Source organism: Bombus flavifrons, chromosome 18 (assembly GCF_040668555.2).
Source record: "Bombus flavifrons isolate JBK064 chromosome 18, iyBomFlav1_principal, whole genome shotgun sequence".
In the NCBI taxonomy this organism is placed as follows: Eukaryota; Metazoa; Arthropoda; class Insecta; order Hymenoptera; family Apidae; genus Bombus; species Bombus flavifrons.
This window is the reverse complement of record NC_138459.1, coordinates 2,797,175-2,815,821: the sequence shown is the minus strand read 5'-3', so window position 1 is coordinate 2,815,821 and position 18,647 is coordinate 2,797,175. Positions and strand designations below refer to the sequence as shown.

Below are 18,647 nucleotides of genomic sequence, written 5' to 3'. Positions count from 1 at the left end.
CATCTTATTTACCTTTGATAATTGTTTAACGCGATTTAATCCGACTGGGAACAATCGGAATTCGGTTACAGCGTGCTCGGTCCCAGACCACGAACGCTCATTGTGTAATTCTTGACATGTTAATGGTCAACGTAATTTTCGCATTTGTCGTTTAATAATCAGTTACAAGCGTGCTGATACCAAGTTAATTTCGCTCGTTCAATTTATTCTCTTGTTTGTTGCTTAATGAGATGCTCGCAATTATAACGACGTTGTTTCGGTTTTGAAACATTTATTCTACCTCGTAATTAAACACCGCCGCGCGGTTACGTCTGCGGACAACTGTTCATTCAACGTTGCCTTCCGGTCCAACTAAAACTATTTCACATCAGGAAGAAAAGATTTTCCGAAAACATCGCATTAGCTGGAAATGGAGATTTCGTTGCCTCGAGGATACCGAACGATGCGTAAACAATTGACAAGGGGTCCACCACCAAACGCAGAACGTATTTTGTAAACTCAACCGTAAAGTACGTGGCTACTCCTCTGGTTTTCTCTGCGAGTGCTAGTGCAGCGCAGACTAGAGCAACCCCGTGAATCTGTTAAATTTGGTTTAACGCGAGCCAGTAGGCCGGAGTATCGACCGGAGAACGGCCCACTTTGCTTGGCTTCGTCTTCCTTTCTTCGTCGAATACGTTTACACGAGGCTCGACGTGTTCACTGGTCTCTGAAAGAGGGTTACAGCCTTTCTAATCCATCCAATGGCCTTCGATAATCGTTTGAAATGAATACACAGAGGTATCTGTAGGCACGAAACACTTTTCATTTTTGTAAGACAAATATGCTCCGAGCATTTCATCTATTTATATGATATTTTAAGCTAAAACGCGATCTCGATCATAGCTGCACTCGCCTATGTATTTTCATATTTTCAATAATCTCGCCTTTGCCGATCTCTCTTTATTCCCGAATAAAGGAAATTGGTTCGCCTCTAAGAGAAACACGCTTTCCTCCACGCATTTATACCAATTTCTTATCTTCTCGCAGCAATCACATTGACAGGAACTCGTCTGATGCGAGGCCAATGTTCGACCAACGTCCAGACGATTTTAACGAACGAATTTTTCTGTGCCGGACCTCGTTGTTAAATGAATTACAGAGAAAATTCCCTTCTGCTTGTCCGTCGTCGTTGGCCCACGTCCAACGCACCTCCTGCACACGTAGTCTACTCGACAATGCGCTGCGAAATAGTGGACGAAACGTCGAAAACTGCTTTCATGGCAACGAAACTTTCCGCCAACATTCCGGGAAAAAATATCTAGTCTGTGATCGACAAAGGGACCACGGAAATCACATCTGTGCGCGACTGCCTCTGAAAAACCTTCTATGTCTCTGTATTTCCATATTTCGTTCGCCTTCCAATATTTCTTTCGCTCCCGCTGACGATCGAACGGGGAACATTCGAATTAACTTCTAAATTTCGAATTCCAATTGAAAAATAATATCACGTATATTTATCACGACGATCTTTAATCTATTCGTCTCAAACTTTGCGCATAAACTAATTTATTAAAGTCTACCGGCACACCAAAATATATCTTCCATATACTCGATCCGAGATAGGGCATTCACCTATCAGATACCTGTTATTCCGTTGACTGTCGTCATTTTTTTTTTTTTTTTTTTTTTTTTTTTTATTCGACGATCTGAGGGAAAAGAGACGAGCCGTCCGTGCTTAAAATGTACATAAAATACATAAAAACGTACGTAAAGATACGTAAAGATACGTAAAGGTTCGTAATACGTCGAGTACACTCGTCGAGCATTTGCTAGCCGAGAGGAATATCTAATATTGGTTTAGGAACCAATTTGTCATCCATTTGGCAAAGTTAGTGAAAAAGTGAAAATACGAACTTTTTCGGCTAGAAACTAAGTGAGTGCGGATTTTGTCAATACCAACCAATGACAAAATCCGCATTCCTTAGTTGCGAAACCATTAAAGTAGTCAGCTATAACTATTTCGAGAATGCTTACAACACATGGCTGAAAAATCGCCGAGTTATCGGACAAATTTTTGAAATTATCAAAGATTGTTTCAAGCGCACTCTAGTCCATTTGGAAGCGTCACAGAGTTACTCACCTATTCGTTCTCGAGTGGCCTGCTATCCGACTATGGTGCTCGGTAAAACGTCCGGTAACGTTTGAAACGGGCCGACGAGCTCAATAATCTCCGACACGTCCATCTTCTACTTATCCTCGCTGCTGATTAAACAACTTCGCCAGCCAGCGTACACGCGCTTAATAATCGCTTTAATGATCCAGCGGAAGGAAGCCTGGGTCTGGGAACTAGGCAGCTAGGGCCAACGACCAGGCAACGAGGAGGTGAATCGCGGTGTGTTTCATCGAGACTTAGGAATCAAATATTTGCTCGGGCGAGAGTTTCGCCTCAGTTTACACGACGAAACTCGCGAATCCTAAATACTCAGCATTTACCGACTCGTCAACGGCAGAAGCGGAGGGTTGAAGGTGGATTCTAAGAGCGGGGGATGAGTCGCGGAAGCGAACCAAGAAGAACCGGAGGAAGAACGACGGGAGCACAGGACCGATGCAAGGGTTAATTTGCTGACCGTCGGTGTTTATAGAGATTCGAAAATTGCAAGCCATGCGATTATGTTGCTCGGTGGCGGCGGAGGCGGAGGCGGAGGCGGAGGCGGAGGCGGAGGAGCGCGAGCGCGCACGCGCGCCAGTCAAAATAGCGCTGAATCAGCGGCCATTATCACCGGCAAGCGACCGTTATTATTGCGAGTTGACTCGTCTAGGCGTTTATCGTCCGTAAGGACTTGCCGCGGCACCCTAATTGGCGTTTACGCAACAATCGTGAGAATCAAAGTGGAAGGCACGCGTTGTCCGTTGGACAACGGATCGAACCGAGCAACGAAAGCGCATTTAATCCATACATCCATTAGTCTATTCCGATGTAATCAGTCGTACGAATCTACAATCCAGAAGCTCCTCGTTGATTGGAATCCATCCTTGGAAATAGGCCATGTAAGTGAAATTACGATAATGATTCGCTCTTCCTCTCCCCTCCTCTCGCATACAATCTCTCCATTTCTCTGTCCCTCTCTCCCGTCCATTCCGTGACGCGTTATAAGCTACTAATAGCTACCCTATACCATGATATCCATTGTCAAATTTCGAACCACTTTCCACGGATCGCCGTAGGGAAAACTACGAAATGAAGTTGCGTGGTATAGAACAAAGATTTGAATAGCCATACCAAGATTTGATAGTTCCGCCTTGAAACAGCGTTAGTTAGTTTGGACTAATTTTCGCCAAGGTTAATATTTACCAGCCGAATGGCGTTCTCCGTGCGTTATCTAAACCGCGATGAAGATTCTCCGGTGCGAAGGCTTCAGCCAACGGATCGCGTTGACGGCGAGCGACGCTCCACCAGTTATCGGCGCTATCTGAGCGCGAGCTTGCTTCCTGCAGTTGCAGGCTTAATTGAGAGAATGTTTCGCCAGATAGGCGAGGCTAAGCCGGAATTCCTAGCAATTCGACGTAGATCATTCGGTGGCAACCCGCGGGAATGGAGAACTCATGGAAAATTTTTTTCAAGCTTTCGAAACCCGACCCGCTCTATCTACATCCTCGATATCCTAATCTTCCTAGCCGACTGGAACGTGCATATCGATTCTCCATTTCCGAAGATAGTAGCCTCTATAACTGGATATATCTGACTTCCATGACCCGCCACCGCTTTTTCAGGATATCAATATTATACGCGAGCCTCTCCAACCTCCTAATAAATGGCGCGGAAGGCTGCAGAGCAAATTCCGGAAATTAGAGACGCCGGATATAAGAACACGTTCGTTGTTCCGATCGACTGCCATCGATCTTTTGCATTTTAAACAGACAAGTCTGCCTCTTGTTGGCTCGTCGGTCGAACGCGCCAAGTTTACGATCTCAGAGATCAGAATATCGTTACGTTACGGAACTATTTCAGGACCACTCGTGTCACACAATCTAGGAAGCATAAAGCCAAAAGACAAACGTTATCTGCTTCGTCAAGGAGAGAATTGGAGGAGTCTGATATTCGAAATGGCTATCGCTCGAAGACGAAATATCGCAAGCTCCCGTTAACTCGGCGATAAGGATAGCGCGCGAATCAGGTGGAGAAACGGCGAGCTCGTTTCGCAAGGGGCCAATAAACGTTCGCGAACGCTCTTCCAACCGCTTCGATTTCCGAAATGCCGGCAGCCGACGAAACGGGGTTGGGAAGTACTTAAGTAATCTGCGTATCGATGATGGCTCGATGTCTGCACCCAGCTGCGAGCCTGTGTACCGGGTGTATCGATTCGACATCTCTGCATCTCTGCATCGAGCTAGTTGTGTCTGTCTGTACCATTTACCTACGTAACGTCGTAATAACTAGTGCTTTGGGCTCGCGTGCGCGATAAGAGAGATACGCATTCGCATAAAGACACGAACACGCGTGCACAGGCGCGCCCAACATGCAAGCAAAACGAGTAGCAGCGCGAGCGAACCAGCTAGTTCGAGTTCGAATTTGAGTTCCAGAGAAACGATGCGAGAGCAATACAATATGCATATGTATATTCCTCCATATATGTACATAAAGCGCGCGCGCGCGCGTGTGTGTGTGTGAGAGAGAGAAAGAGAGAGAGAGAGAGAGAGAAATGAGTGGAGGAGGAGAAGAGAAGCAATCGCGGATGGGTTTCCACGGGATTGGTAATAGGCGGGTTTGCATTGGCGCATAATGACTGGAACGACTGGAGCGAACTGAATATCGCCTCTCTACGCCGTCGTATATGTTTATGGGACAGTCGATGATGTATTAACGTCAGGGACGCGGTCACAGGCAGCTAATCGGATGGTCGAACCGATCGTGTGAATTGTACTCGAACGTTCGATGTCGGGATGATGCGCTCATCAACGTGCCAATGATCTACCTTGTTATTATCCTATTGTGAAAAATGTGACGCTCTGTGAAAGCTCATTGGACCGAGCATTAATAGAGCGAGGGCTCGTGAAATATTACTAGCAATACGAAGCGATACGTTTCGCGGTAATTGAACGCAACCCTGCCGGAACCTAGATCCTCGGCGAGTTACTCCGTCGATGGAAAAAAAAAATGGATTAACGTTCGATTTGTTTAATTCCGTTGAATATTTTGCCAGGAATGCGACCAACCACAGTCCGGTTCCGCATTAGAACCGGCCAATTCGATTCCCGCGTTTTTCCACCATTTTTCACGCTCTGTGTAACTCGACCGTTTCCGAGGGGGAATTTTGACTATCTCTAAAAGTTGAGATATTCCAAAAAGAGGGAGGGAAACAACGGTAGTGAACGCCGAATGAGGAAAAAATTACGCGCGGTAATTGGCGGGGGATTGGTAATTGAAAATTGCAATGGTAGGTATGTTATCGTTCAATGAACTGCGAAGACTATTCCACCTCGGTTACGCTTCTCCTAACTTTGGCAAATATTTTAAAGTTTAATAGTTCGATTAAGCGGATACGAGGGCAAGAAGAATTCCCCTCGTGCCGGGAGCAACTGTTTGGCGAATCTATATAACTCATACGGTATTCTCTTTTGGACAGCACGCTCAGAGCGAGCCGGAAAAGTTTCAAATTAAGCTTAGACTCCTTGGCGCTTTCGCGACTTTCCCGCGAAGTGATCTGCATAAAATGAAATCGAGATGGGAAGGAAAGCGCCGGAAACCGATTAAAAATTTCCTTCATTCGTTTTACAGGCTTAATCCTCTTTGCCCGCGATCAAGAAACGTGCGAAAAAAATCTGTTTTTTCACGTTTGTTAGTTATTATCGGTGCATAAAACGCGGGATTTACTGTTATTACAGCGTGCAAATATTTGAACGTTTCCTAGTAGAGATGAAAATACGCTGGTCTCGGCTGAAGGATTCTGATTGTTTGCGGACGAAGAACCGACTAAAAATCTTGTCGATATGGCAGAATCTATGTAATACCTCTGCATATACACGCAAGTTATTGATTTATTCCCCCTCCCCCCCCCCAAAAAAAACCTAGTAATTTGTGCGTCTTCAAATAAAGCATCCTGACGAATCTCGAATATAAATTCTTTCAGCGTCGTTTCACGTCTGATACTGCCAGATTCGCAAACCTATTGAAATTGCTCCGCTAATCCACTCTCTCTGGTCCTCGCACCAGTCACCTGGCGCACATTTTCATCTTCAACGATCGAATCACGAATTTGAGAGCTCGTAAGAGGTGATCATCGCGCAACACGAACGATTAACCCCGAAGCAGTTAGGGTTAATAAACTTTTAACGCGGCGTAGCTGGTCGGCGTTAACGAAGTAAGCGATACGTAAGACGCTTTGCATCAGAAGCGAGCATCGGACGGTACCCGGGGGAAGGATCCGTACTTCTCGATACGGCTTCCTTTCCAAGATTTCCCCTCGAGCGGACCGAGAAAGTTTCAAATTGACCCTGGGTCGGTTTCACGGAACCCTCTTGCGTCACTTCCACTCGAGACTCGATCCGCATCAAATAAACTCTAAATAGAGAAGACGAAGACTACTGTCGGAGGTCGAGAAGCAATGACAACCGAAGTGGGGTTAGGTAAGTGGGGGTGGCAGGAATGACAGAGGTGGAAAGAGAGGGAAAAGAGATAAAGAGAAAGAGAGAGAGAGAGAGAGAGAGAGAGAGAGAGAGAGAGAGTAAAAGAGAGAATAGGAGAATATAACGGTTTCCGTTGCGGGCTGAATTTCTCCATTAGCCACCCCATGTCTGAGCGGGCATGTGCGGTTCCCCTGCGTGCATGCACATCTACGTGTAATGCACGTCTACGTATCTACGTATCTGCGAATTTGTGTCCGTGTTGCGTGTGTGCTCGCGTGCATTCACATAGATATGGCGACGTGCGTGTATTCGCCAAGCGTACACGCGGCCTCAGACACCCGCAAAGATGAACGGGGACACAAATCACCGACGCAGAGAGGGATAACATCGGTAGGTGGTTTCTCTCTCCCAGACACGCGCGTAATTGAATCGGTCATCATATTTCGGGCTGGAGATTCAGTGTGTACCTTGTACGTGATGTACGCGCTACGCCGGATATCGCAAAGATATTCCTTTTTCCTCTGACGAATCGATGGGTGTTCGACATCGTCGCTTGACGGGACTTTGGTTTCGACATGGATCCTTCGAAACCATATGAATCTGCACCATTATGTACGACGTTCCACCGAGGTTTCTTATATTTCTTATATTTGATTCAATTTGCGTGTTAGTTTGCTAAACTTGTTAGAGAAGAGCCACTCAAGAAAATTCGGATTTCTTAGTAGAGACACTTGACCTGTGTATCTCGCCGAGAAAGGTTCCTGACGCGAACGAATCGCAGTCATTTCTGGAGATATTTCTTTCTGGAAATACCAGGGATATGGAGGATGTTTCTCTAGATGTCTGGCGATTGATAAAAAAATCCCTCACAGATGTGTATATTTGCTTCGTTCTCTTAGGAGAGTACACACATGTACGCAAACAGGCCTACGTTTTTATAAATTCTACTAGACCGCGCCTTCCCAAACTTTCCCCCTTGAATATCTGATGCTGACAACAATTCCGGTACTCGATGTATCCCATGGAAAACCGAGTTTCTCCGATTTCACTGTACGTTTTCCGATGAGAAACCAATAGAAGATTACATTCTTGAAAGTGAGTCTTCTTATTTTCTGCAGGGACAATGAAAGATTGTGTTCCTGACCGATTGCGCGTTGCAATGTTTCTCGAAACTCGTGTCATTATGTCGAACACAATCACGAACAAACAACACCAGTTACAATAACAAAGACGTACGCGTACACTAATCACTCGTTTTCCTCTTATTCAGAAGATAGTAGCAACGAATAGAAAAACGGCAAAAATGTAACGATTGCACGGGGCACTATACGCGATCGTTAAAATGGGAATCGCTTAAATAAGCTCCTGGAAAATCTGTCGATACCTCGGCGTTCCGTTTTACACGCGAAAACGCTCCAACCACTCCAACAGCTCCGTACCGTTTATTTTACAAATACCAGCCACGCGAGAAGGTCGATATTTCGGTGGACATTGCTACGTAATATTTATTTAGTTCCCTGCCAATCCGTATACTCCGCGAAGCCGGATAAAACGCACACAAATTCGAGATTCGGAAACGCCAAACTATCCTTCGAATTACCTCGAAACCTATAATTCCTCGTATCACGGGACAAGCGGGCTAGGGAAAATCAGATTCGCTGGCGAGGTGTAGTCCGATAGAATGGAAGCGAAATATCGAAGAAATTCGCACGGAGGGCGCGAGAGGGCCAAACATTTTTTAAAGGTTCGCGTGACCAGGTGGGTCGATGGGTGGTGGCATCGAAGCAGCAGAGGAAGAGGTGTAGGAATAACAGCGACGAGAAAAGGAGGAGGAAACGGAGGTAAAAGAAGGCAGAAGAGAATCGAGGAGGAGGTAGATTCAGTGGGTGAAAGGGGACACAGACAGAGGGAATACGAGAGAGAAAGAGGGTGTACGGGGTGAGTGGGGAGGTGGTCGACGTTGGTTCTAGGGCCGTAGGGAGCGCGTGCAAGGGAAGGCCGCGGATCGATTCAGCCGCTCGAGTCGAGTTGAGACTATGCTTCGGGGCTGTACTGTGCTGTGTGGCCTCTCTACGTATGCGCCGTATCTTCTCTTGCCCAAAGTCGTCTCTCTCTTCGGTGCGTCTGTGTGTTTCCGGTTCCGTGCACGTCCCTGTATAACTCCGGCTACGTGTACGATACCACACCGACATGCGTGTACCACACGTGCGGCGAAAGAGCAACGGAACTTGGGATTATTGGATGGGACGGGACAAAGAATCGGAGCCGCAAAAAGATTTCGAATTTTAATTTGTCGATTGTTGGCACTCGGGCAACCCACGTTGCCGACTGGCCGCCAGATCGAAATGGCAGATCTTCTCTCTATGGAAAATTGAGAAAGCCCTAAATAGATTTGGGTTAGGTAAGGGATTAGGTAGAGTAAATACTCTGCTGGAGAAAATTTATTCTTACGCGTGTAGCTAAGTGTTTTACGTTTGTCAGACTGATAATTTCTCTAATCGTCTCTGCTCTCTGTTTCGAGATCCAGTTTAAAGAAACGATCAAACAGTCAGCTTTGTTGTTTTGTACCGTACACGTAACCAGTAGATTAGGATGTCCGAATTAGGAGCGCGTCAACAATAGGTATGAATCTTTATTTGCATACGAACACGGATATCCGGAGCGGATAATGAAGACAAGGATTAGAGAGAGAAAGTAGAATACGCGCACGCGCACGCGCGCGCGAGAGAGAGAGAGAGAGAGAGAGGAGAGAGCAAAAGAGAAAGGAAGAGAGAAAGCAGGCAGGAGGATAGAGTTGCAAAAAAATCCTATTCTTTAACCCCTATTGGATTTAATCGGGTTTAATTGAGTTCCATCGAATTCCAATCGGTTGCGTTTAACTTTTCAAACGGACGTTGTACTGTTCGCGATCTTACACCGATTCTGGTTCGAACCGGCGAAAAAATGGAAATATTCCATCGGTGTAAGTTTGCCGGTGTATCCAAATCCGCGAGCGCTTCCATTGTGGGAAAATGGAGGGAAGGGGCGGGGGCGGGGGGGGGGGCAAAAGGGTATGAGAAAAGTGAAGTGAAAAAAAGAATCGTGCGGAGCGCGGTGGGGACCATTTATCGCGAGTGAGGAGGATCGGTAGACCGAGCAAAAAGGAAGAAAGAAGGTGCTGGTAAAAAATCTCGCCCTTCGGCTTTTATAGAGCTTAATTCGCCGCCATTAAGTTTTAATTGGCCGCGTTTAATCGATCCACCGTTTTAATGTCCCTTGTAACCGCCCCGAATATATACGGGTTCGCGGTAACCATAAACCCATATATCGTGCGAGTAACGATCAACAGTATCAATTTGTATTGCTATAAAATCGCATCGAAATACGTAACACCGTTCCTGCTCTACTTCGATCTTTCGTTCTTTCCCAATTGATGCAAAGCTTTTTGTATTTCTTCGAAAGAATATTTAACAAGCCTGTTGGTATGCGCTGGCATAACGACAGAATTAAAGAGCAGTTCATTAAATGGAAGTGACGTGAAAAAGGATAGTTGAGTCAGAAAAGTCATTGAGAGTACACTGTAGAAAGCGCTATTAGCTCCTACGTAAAAGTTATAGTCTTTCAGTAATCACATCCTTAAGTTAGTACCGTATTTATTGAAACATTATACGTCCCACCTTTACTTGCTCATTAACGGACCGTTTTCTCTTCCAAATTGTCCCACTTTTTAAACGACTATAAGGAAGAATTCAACGGAACTACTAGAGATTGCAAATTCTAGATACGATCGAACGTCTAGGAATCGCGATGCGATCAACGATTCCACGAAACCCAAAATACCTCAGACAGACGCCAGTTTACGTATTTATGCGTTTCCTAACAACGGCTCGACCTATGGCCACGTTTCTAACGGCTCGATGAAGCGAAACACGAATAACAGACGAGAGGAGTGGAGTATCGTGGCGATTTCTAACGCGAGGAGATCGCTGTCGGGACGAATCGCAGAGAATCGTGGCGTGGCATGACACGCAGACTAGGCAGAGAGAAACGAGCGCGTGAGATAAAGAGGAGAGAGATACACGGACACAGGGAAACAGAGGCACGATCTCTCGCCTCCGTAAGCGCTTCTGTCAACTGTATGTTCGCCGCTGGCTTCGCGGTGCATCCGCATTGCTCACGCGCTGCAGGGCCCCTTCATACCTCGAGTTGCAGCCACGACGCGCAACCGTGTGTTCGCGGTACATGCCGTTTGTCACCATTCAAGACGCTGACGCCGAATACCGAGCGAGTTTCACCCCAACACGACGTCAGGATTCTCCGTCAGCTGCTCCGCGAACATCGCCTAGAAAGACCTCGATACGCTACTCTGTTCACGATATTTTCGATTTCGATCGACCAGTCGCGCGACGACCATTTCACGGATTTATATAACGCGGTGCACCTCGGTTAACCGCGCAAACCGCTGCGCCACCCTGCACCCTGCACCCGCCCGGAGGATTGCGTTTCCGGTGCAAAAAGTAATTAATCCTGCAAGATGTTTTAGTTTTTTAACGACGCGACAGATAGTTACCGCGGTCGAGAATGATACGTAAGGAGTAGGAGATACTATCATAAAAGTACTAGGACTCAACTTCCATCTAGTCGTTAAAAAAGAGTATAACGTAGTTCCTCTGTCTGCCTCGACAACGATGATACCGTCGTGTTCACCTAGATCAAAGTATGCATGAAGGCGTCTCGCGTCACACCACAGCGGCGAGAGAAGCTCGGTAAATCAGTGGTGTGGAGTAACGCGAACAAAAGCTACTTTGACTGGTCACCGGTGGCCTCCCAATTCCTGGCTAAACTATTTAAAAACAGTAGCAGTTGGTACTTTGTCCCGTGGATATACTTGAAAGTGCGGCGAGACAAAGGATACCACTGATCCAATAGAGTCCTTCTGCCGGCCAATCTGCGCGACTACTCGTTATCTTGCAAAATCAACGAGATTATCCTTTAACAGGGCTCGGCCATCTGTGCACTGTCCTAGGCTAACGGCGATTCGTCCGTATAAGGCTGCCGCTTGATCGTCTCTAGCTTTGGAACGTGGCGGATTAACGATAGCTGCACGCGAGATCCGATAACGCCGTTCATGTTATAATTATCGTTCTGCTCAGCCAAATTATTCATACCGCGGGCAAAATTTCTAGGGACTTCCATACGAAAGTGGCGACACTAGGTTTCAATAGCTAAAACTTGCGTGAGCCGTTTGTCCAACCGTTCGTAGTAATCGAATTTTTGAATAGTCGTGATGGAAATTGTGACAACCGGCAGTCTTCTAACGATGATATTTCCAATAACTCTCCTTCATAACTAAATCTACTTTCTAATAACTATTAGTACCCTCCTTCCTTTTCCCTTTTGTTTCGTGCTTAACGTCGTATACACGATATAAGAGCATCTCGAGGCGCCAGAATTTCCATTTTTAATCTCTGCAGGGCCACTTATTTCTCAATATCGTTTCCTCAAACCACAATGTTAGCCCGCCCTATTCATAATAATAATAATAATAATAATAATAATAATAATAATAATAATAATAATAATTCCATCCGTATATACGTTCAGGACCTTGAAACGCAGTGCGATTTCAATTAGGCGACCGTATCTTTGTTCATCGGTATCCCAGTGTCTCGTAACTTGATGGCGTCCAGCCGGACGATATCCGAATCGAGTACGTATCCGTTGCAGTTGCGTTGCCATTGCCCTGGCAGCAGGACCACGGAACACGTCCGTCATATGCAATAACGTTAAGATAACGCAAGCTTTATAGTGGTACGTATCTGCTGTGTATCGTGGCACGCAACTCGCGGAACTGTCCCGTGATTTCTATGATAACGCGATGCCATGACCGACGTGGCGCGGCGACCTACCAGGCGATTACATTTTTTCAAACTTGCCAAACGAAACGACAACCGGTTCCCGGGTTATTGTCCGTAAACCGCGAATCCATGGTCGGAAGCGAGAATTTGCAAAACCGTGGCCGCGTTTCCGGCCACGACTGCTTGAAACACGATGGTAAAACTCTTGTAAATACCTGTCTCACGATACACCGATTTCCACTGCGGCGATCCGTGCTGTATCTCGCTCTCTCTCTCTTTCTCCCAACACGCACTCTGGTGTCCCTCGTGCCGGATGCCGTAGCTACACTGAAACAGAAATATTACGGGGGTCGCGTGAAAAATGCCATTCCGCTCCTACCAGCCGGAAGCAACGCGTATGCTAGTGGCAATAACGAAACAGCTTAAAAAGTGGCCTCGCTGACGGTGTGTCTACTTAACCAACTTAATAAACGTAACGTGCGCAACGCTCGGTGAATGGGCCTGAACGCTCTTTTATGTCGCACTGTGGCTTTGTGTCGGGGTGTCGTTTTGTCGCGCGGCTCGCATTCACCGCGGTAACAAGCTGTAAGCAGTCGACTAAACTAGTCCTATTGAGATACTTGAAAAGTAATCTAGCAGAGATTGACCCTGTTGCTTGCTCGCTATTCGTAAGCGTTCGTTGCGCTCACTGGCTCTATGCCCCGCGTGTTCTTGCATAATGGTTTCTTCGTGGGAACAATATCGTTCTGTTTTCAGCGTGTACATTTTCTGCATCGAGAGGACGCGTACACAGATCGAGAGATTCGTTAAAACGATGAACGATGCGTGATCGGTCGAGCAGCCTGCCAAATTAAATGTGAACGAGTACGAAGGGATTTTCTTTCTTCTATTTTTTTAAATTTAAATTTTTAAAAATTTTTTTATATTTATTTTGAAACAATAACTCTAGATAGTAAATTAAAGAGTATCGAACGAAAGTAAATGAAGGCCGTTCAAACGAAACGTAGAGATCAAAGTCTGAAAACGAAGCGATGAAAACGATGGGCGAGGGGAAAATCCTCGAGAGGAGATTTACCGAGGCGAGAGGGTATACAAATCCGTGCGACGAAAATCCATTCTTCGCGGAAGCGTCATCTTGGCGTTTCTCGGCTGAGCGAACAGTGGATTCACCAGAGATACGTTTAACGCGTCCCTTAATGGCTCGTTACTATCAATGCCACCGCAATCCGTATCGGAGACCAAGTTGGCAGCCGCGTTTCCCTCATTGTGCCATCGGTAATGCGTCCTCCCTCCGGTCCCTCGCACAAACGAGGCCTCAACCTCTGCACTTCGATAAGGATGACGCTTGCACCGGTGACAGAATCGAAAGCCTAATAGCGTGTGTGAACAATGGACGCGCGTCGTCATCAGTACGACTATCGCAGAAAGTAAATTGCTGCTGCGACCACCAACCGGCGTGTCTTTGCCGATTCAATACCCTAAGAAGACGTTGCTGATTTTCACCTCCTGTTATCTCTAACTAATCACCTTTAATGATTGAGAGCTTCCATGCGATTCGCGTTAAAATTTCTTGCAGTTTCACAATTATTACGTTCTACAGGCTGACGGTTTCACGTTTCATCTAAAGGTGCAACGCCAAAGCTTCGTTCTAAATTTAAAAGTCAGGGCTCGTTTAGTCATTTAGCGAATTACAAATTCTTAAAACGCTATGCTATCCGAAAAGGGAAGGAAGAACCTAACACACCCTGGAACATCTCTATATCCGTCAAATTCAATTACGTGTATTTCCCTTCCTGCGTATCAAAGACGGTTTATTTCCTTTGAGAGGACTCATCCCTCATCGGCAGGGCACGCTGCCAGCCAGGCATTAAGAAGATGAAAACCGGTCAGCTATTATGGCTAGAAATGAAGCTGCGCAATTGTAAGTAAAACAAACTCTTAGTCGGAAGGGTGAAACACACCCCTGACGGTAGCAATAATAATCGTCGCGTGGCGAAAGGGGTGCCGCTCTGCGTTCGTAGCCCTGTTTTGACTAGGTCGCCGTTATTAATACCTAGAGAACGAAACAATTTCGTAACGTAGCCTGGCTTATTATAATCCTCGCCCTTATACGTTCTGTATATACGAATCTTCCTCTTGGCTCGTCGTAACCCCTTTTCGCACGGCGTACCACCCGTGATCTGTCCCTACCCTCGCGTACTCTTCTTTTCTTTTTCCTATCCCCATGACACCAAGGATTACGCGCGCGTTCCACCGTTCAGGTCGCCGAATTATTTTGCCTGGCAGCAACCCAGGGGTTCCGTTTCTCGGCTCAGCGAGCTAACAGGAATGTTCATTTCACGCAGCTCGGCGATCACGACAGTTTTTTAGGGACAACTGCGCGCTTTTAATCCGGCACGAAGCATCGAATTTTCCGCCCCTCTTGCGCTGAACCACGCGGATACTAGTTTGCAAGTCGGCAACCGGACAGAAACGAGTAGAAAAATTCCAAGGAATATGTATATTTCTAAGGTGTGAAAACAGATCTTATCTCACTGATCTTGACGGTGAAACACGTTTATGGAACGAGTAATAATTTATATTCGCTTCCAGTCTACTTCACGATCTTGGAAAATTCCGATCGCTAGCTATGCTCGTTAAACGAATTAATTGTTTTACCACGGAATTTCGGGACCAGTGCAAACAAGACCAGCTGTGTCGAGCGGTTAATTAAATTATTTCATTATTAATCGTCTATTACCATGACCGACCGTCCGGTCCAATAAAATCGCGCCCAGCCAAAAACAGATTAAGTGGTTGATTGCTACTATATAATTAACGAACTAATTAAATTGAGGATTACAATGTGCTGTTTATTGAGATTATTTCGGTTCTGCGGCTTAAACTGTATTTATAAAACGACCTCGACTCAATTTTCTAGAACGCTCGCTTAATGTTCTTCCTATATCCTATAATCACCACTATACGCATACATAAATTACTTGTACATTCTACACAACAACTTTGAATTTCGAGAAATTTAAATATATCAAGGAAGATTTAAATAATGGCTAAATTGAAGTATATATACTTTATATATAATATTTAAATAGTATTGTGTATATATATATATATATATATATATATATATATATATATAAGTGAAAGTTCTGAAAATGACACGAGAAAGATATTCATGAATGGATCGGCTAAGTGAAAATCGAAGCGACATAGGTTAATTCGATGAAAATCATCGCGATGAAGGGACGCCAATTTGGTGGTCGGTCGAACCGTCGAAGGTACTCGGATTTTCGCGATACTTGTCGCTTATCTTCACCCGTATCACAGGGGACATATCGGCTGGCAATCCATTAGCGTAGATCCCACGCGTGACCACGGACGAGATCGTGTGGTCGGACCAGGAATCATGGCTTGATCTAGAATCCTGGACGTTCTGGTTTCTGGCGTGGCCAGTCATGCCTTTGCCATGGACTCACTGTTCAAATATTTAAAGCGCGCAAGTGCAATACGCATCGGCGTATTAAAAATCAACTATACAGCGCATTAAATGCAGAAAAACGAAATTTCAACCACTGACTTTTTCATGAGCTTTCGCACAATAGCGGAGCTCGAAGTATTGAAATTAATGACACCCCGTTTTGAAAGTAGACGAACAATTCTTTATAAGATATTTAATATTACGATGCCATCTATTTTTTCGCAAATGACTATAACTGTAACGACGTATCTCCCTCTATCAGAAATCCGCATTGTATTCTGTGAATCCCTTTGAAGATGGAAGTGATATAGTAAGGGGCTGGAAAACAGGTCAGTAGTTAAAATAGGCATTTTCAAATAAATGTCTAGAGCTTCGTTGATGGTTTCCTTGTAACGAGAAACGTTTATAACTGATTTCTTAGCTGCGAATTGATATTCTGAAAATTCTGATCGTATGACTCGGCTTAAACTATCAACGCTGTTAGAAATTGATACATAACAACCGATACAGTTGCGTACGTCTGTTAGTCGCGTCTAAATCGATTGGTTACCCTGTGTGACATAATCATTTTACTTTAGAACCTCGCTATACATAGCGTATACATAGCTTCGACGTACGATGCCAATTACAACAACATATCAAAGCGATTCGATACAAAAGAGAGTCGATCGCAATCAATCAAATACCACAAGCAACCATACATTTTGTCTATTCAACCCGTTCGACGTTGGATCTAGGGAAATTAGCGTTTCGTGGTTGTCGGAAAATTCCAACGAGAAACGCTCCGTTGAAGAATCGATCGGTTTGAAAACGAACGAGCAACCGGCTTCCGATAGCATTCATCGCCCGTCACCGCACACTCGTCGGAGATACGAGTGTCGGCAAGTTTCGCTGACCCCCGGAATTTTCCTAGACAGACCTAAAGCCATCAAGCCCGAATGCCTGCCTCTGGCCTCTTCCGCAAGACCCTCCGCTCTCGTGTACAGTTGAGCTTCCATGGATTTGCCCGAGAATGTTTACCTAGTAGACCGAAGTCGAAGAGAGATGAAGGATTAGAGACGGGTAGTAAGGTGTCGGTCGGTTAACCCGACAAGTCAGTGTGAAACTCGAAGTCGACGAAGAGAGGGGAGACGAGTGATCCAGTCAGCAGATGTGAGAGTTCACCGATACTAAATTACGTGATATTATGATAACGAAGAGAAATTTCGCTGTGTAAGTACGCAGCTCCAAGTACAAACGGGACTATCGGGATGATGTAACTAGAATTGCTACGCGCTTTGATGTAACGAGAGAAATGTCGAAACTTTCGAACGAGTTTATCCTTAAAATAGAACGAATCGATCAATTTGTATAACGATTTGATTTCTGTTTCATTTTGCTGCACATAAATTCTCGTGTACCAACGATAGTAAACGAACCAATCGTAATAATCGTAATAATCGTAATAATCGTAATAATCGTAATAATCGTAATAATCGTAATAATCGTAATAATCGAACGTGATAATTCTTAGCCACGTTCGAGATCTGTGATTCTCTTACTTATTGCATTCTGCAGGATTCCATTCGGAATATTAGTTAACTAAGTTTACTCAGTACACTAAAGGTAATGAGTCGGGCGGCTGTTGAACGAACGGAAAGACCAAGTTTGGTTGATGCTCGACTGACCTCGAGAAATCAATGTGCAAGTCCAACTTGGCAAACAGGATTTTCATTCGGGTATCATCGAATTTGAAAATTGGAGATTTCGAGGCGCGGTCTGCCTCAAGTTTCTATATTAATCGTCTTCCTTTTATTTCTCTCAGTTTCTTTCTTCTTTATTCGTCTCGCAACAAGACACCTAACAGAGTTCTAAGTGGCGATTATTTCGATTAAATGTACACGGACCGGCTACAATCTCATAGAAACAGCAACGAATTTTGAGACATTGGTTTGCGACCCTACGCTCAAGATCCTACTCTGCGTCTTGCTCAGATGCGTTCAAGTGTGCGACACTGAATTGCATTCAGATATAATTACCGATGCTTCAGCGAACATCGCGCGCCATTAGTTACAGACGCCAACGCGAGCAATAAATTACCATGATAAACAGCAGACTGATTCATCATATTTATTCGTAGCTAGTTGCAGCATTACCGTTAATTTACGTCGCTCGACAATAATCTTCTTAAGCCATCTCGCCTCTTCGCTCGACGATATTTTAATTATAATCGATGATTTTAAAGAGAGATACGATAGGAAGATGAGAAACTCCAAAAGTACCATACGTACACGCCATTTGCTCCTATAGCTCTAAATCTGAATATAGTCGCGGCGTTTTGGTACGAAGGTGACCGATATACCATTCGCTCGAGTCGAGAAATGCGCGAGACAAGAGGAGTATGGCTGATTTCAGACTGTCGGTAGATTCTATCCGAGAAATCGGTACGAGACTATGGTCGGCTTACAAGGGTGTTTCGTCGAGCAGGTGCGGATTTTGGCTTGCGGAACCCAACAGAGGTGTGCGACGCTTACACCAACACCCGGCTACGCCCCTCCCTGTCCGACTAGCCACGTAGCCCGCTATATGGGGTCCATGGCGAATCCCACGGGATAAAACCACCCCGTGGTAGTCCAGACCAACTTCGTACATGTGGCTACCATGGATCCTCCTTCGTCTGGATCCATTCCTCTCTTCGTTCTACTCAACCGCTGGCCTGCCTGCCTGACCAGCGTTTCAGCTTCTTCCTA

The 18,647-nt window shown here is 45.4% G+C and overlaps 1 protein-coding gene across 5 annotated transcripts in view; it reads right to left on the bottom strand.

Annotated features, from left to right (window-relative positions):
• The window catches only part of LOC138189011 (uncharacterized), a 252,813-nt gene that overhangs the window by 186,774 nt on the left and 47,392 nt on the right, over window positions 1-18,647 (bottom strand). For 3 of the 5 annotated variants that reach the window (XM_069131158.1, XM_069131159.1, XM_069131160.1), the window contains one exon: window positions 12,656-12,767. The exons of the other annotated variants lie outside the window; for them this stretch is intronic. In XM_069131158.1, the coding sequence (XP_068987259.1) occupies window positions 12,656-12,767 (112 nt within the window). Of the gene's footprint in view, window positions 1-12,655; window positions 12,768-18,647 lie in introns of those variants that run through there. 5 annotated transcript variants of the gene reach the window in all.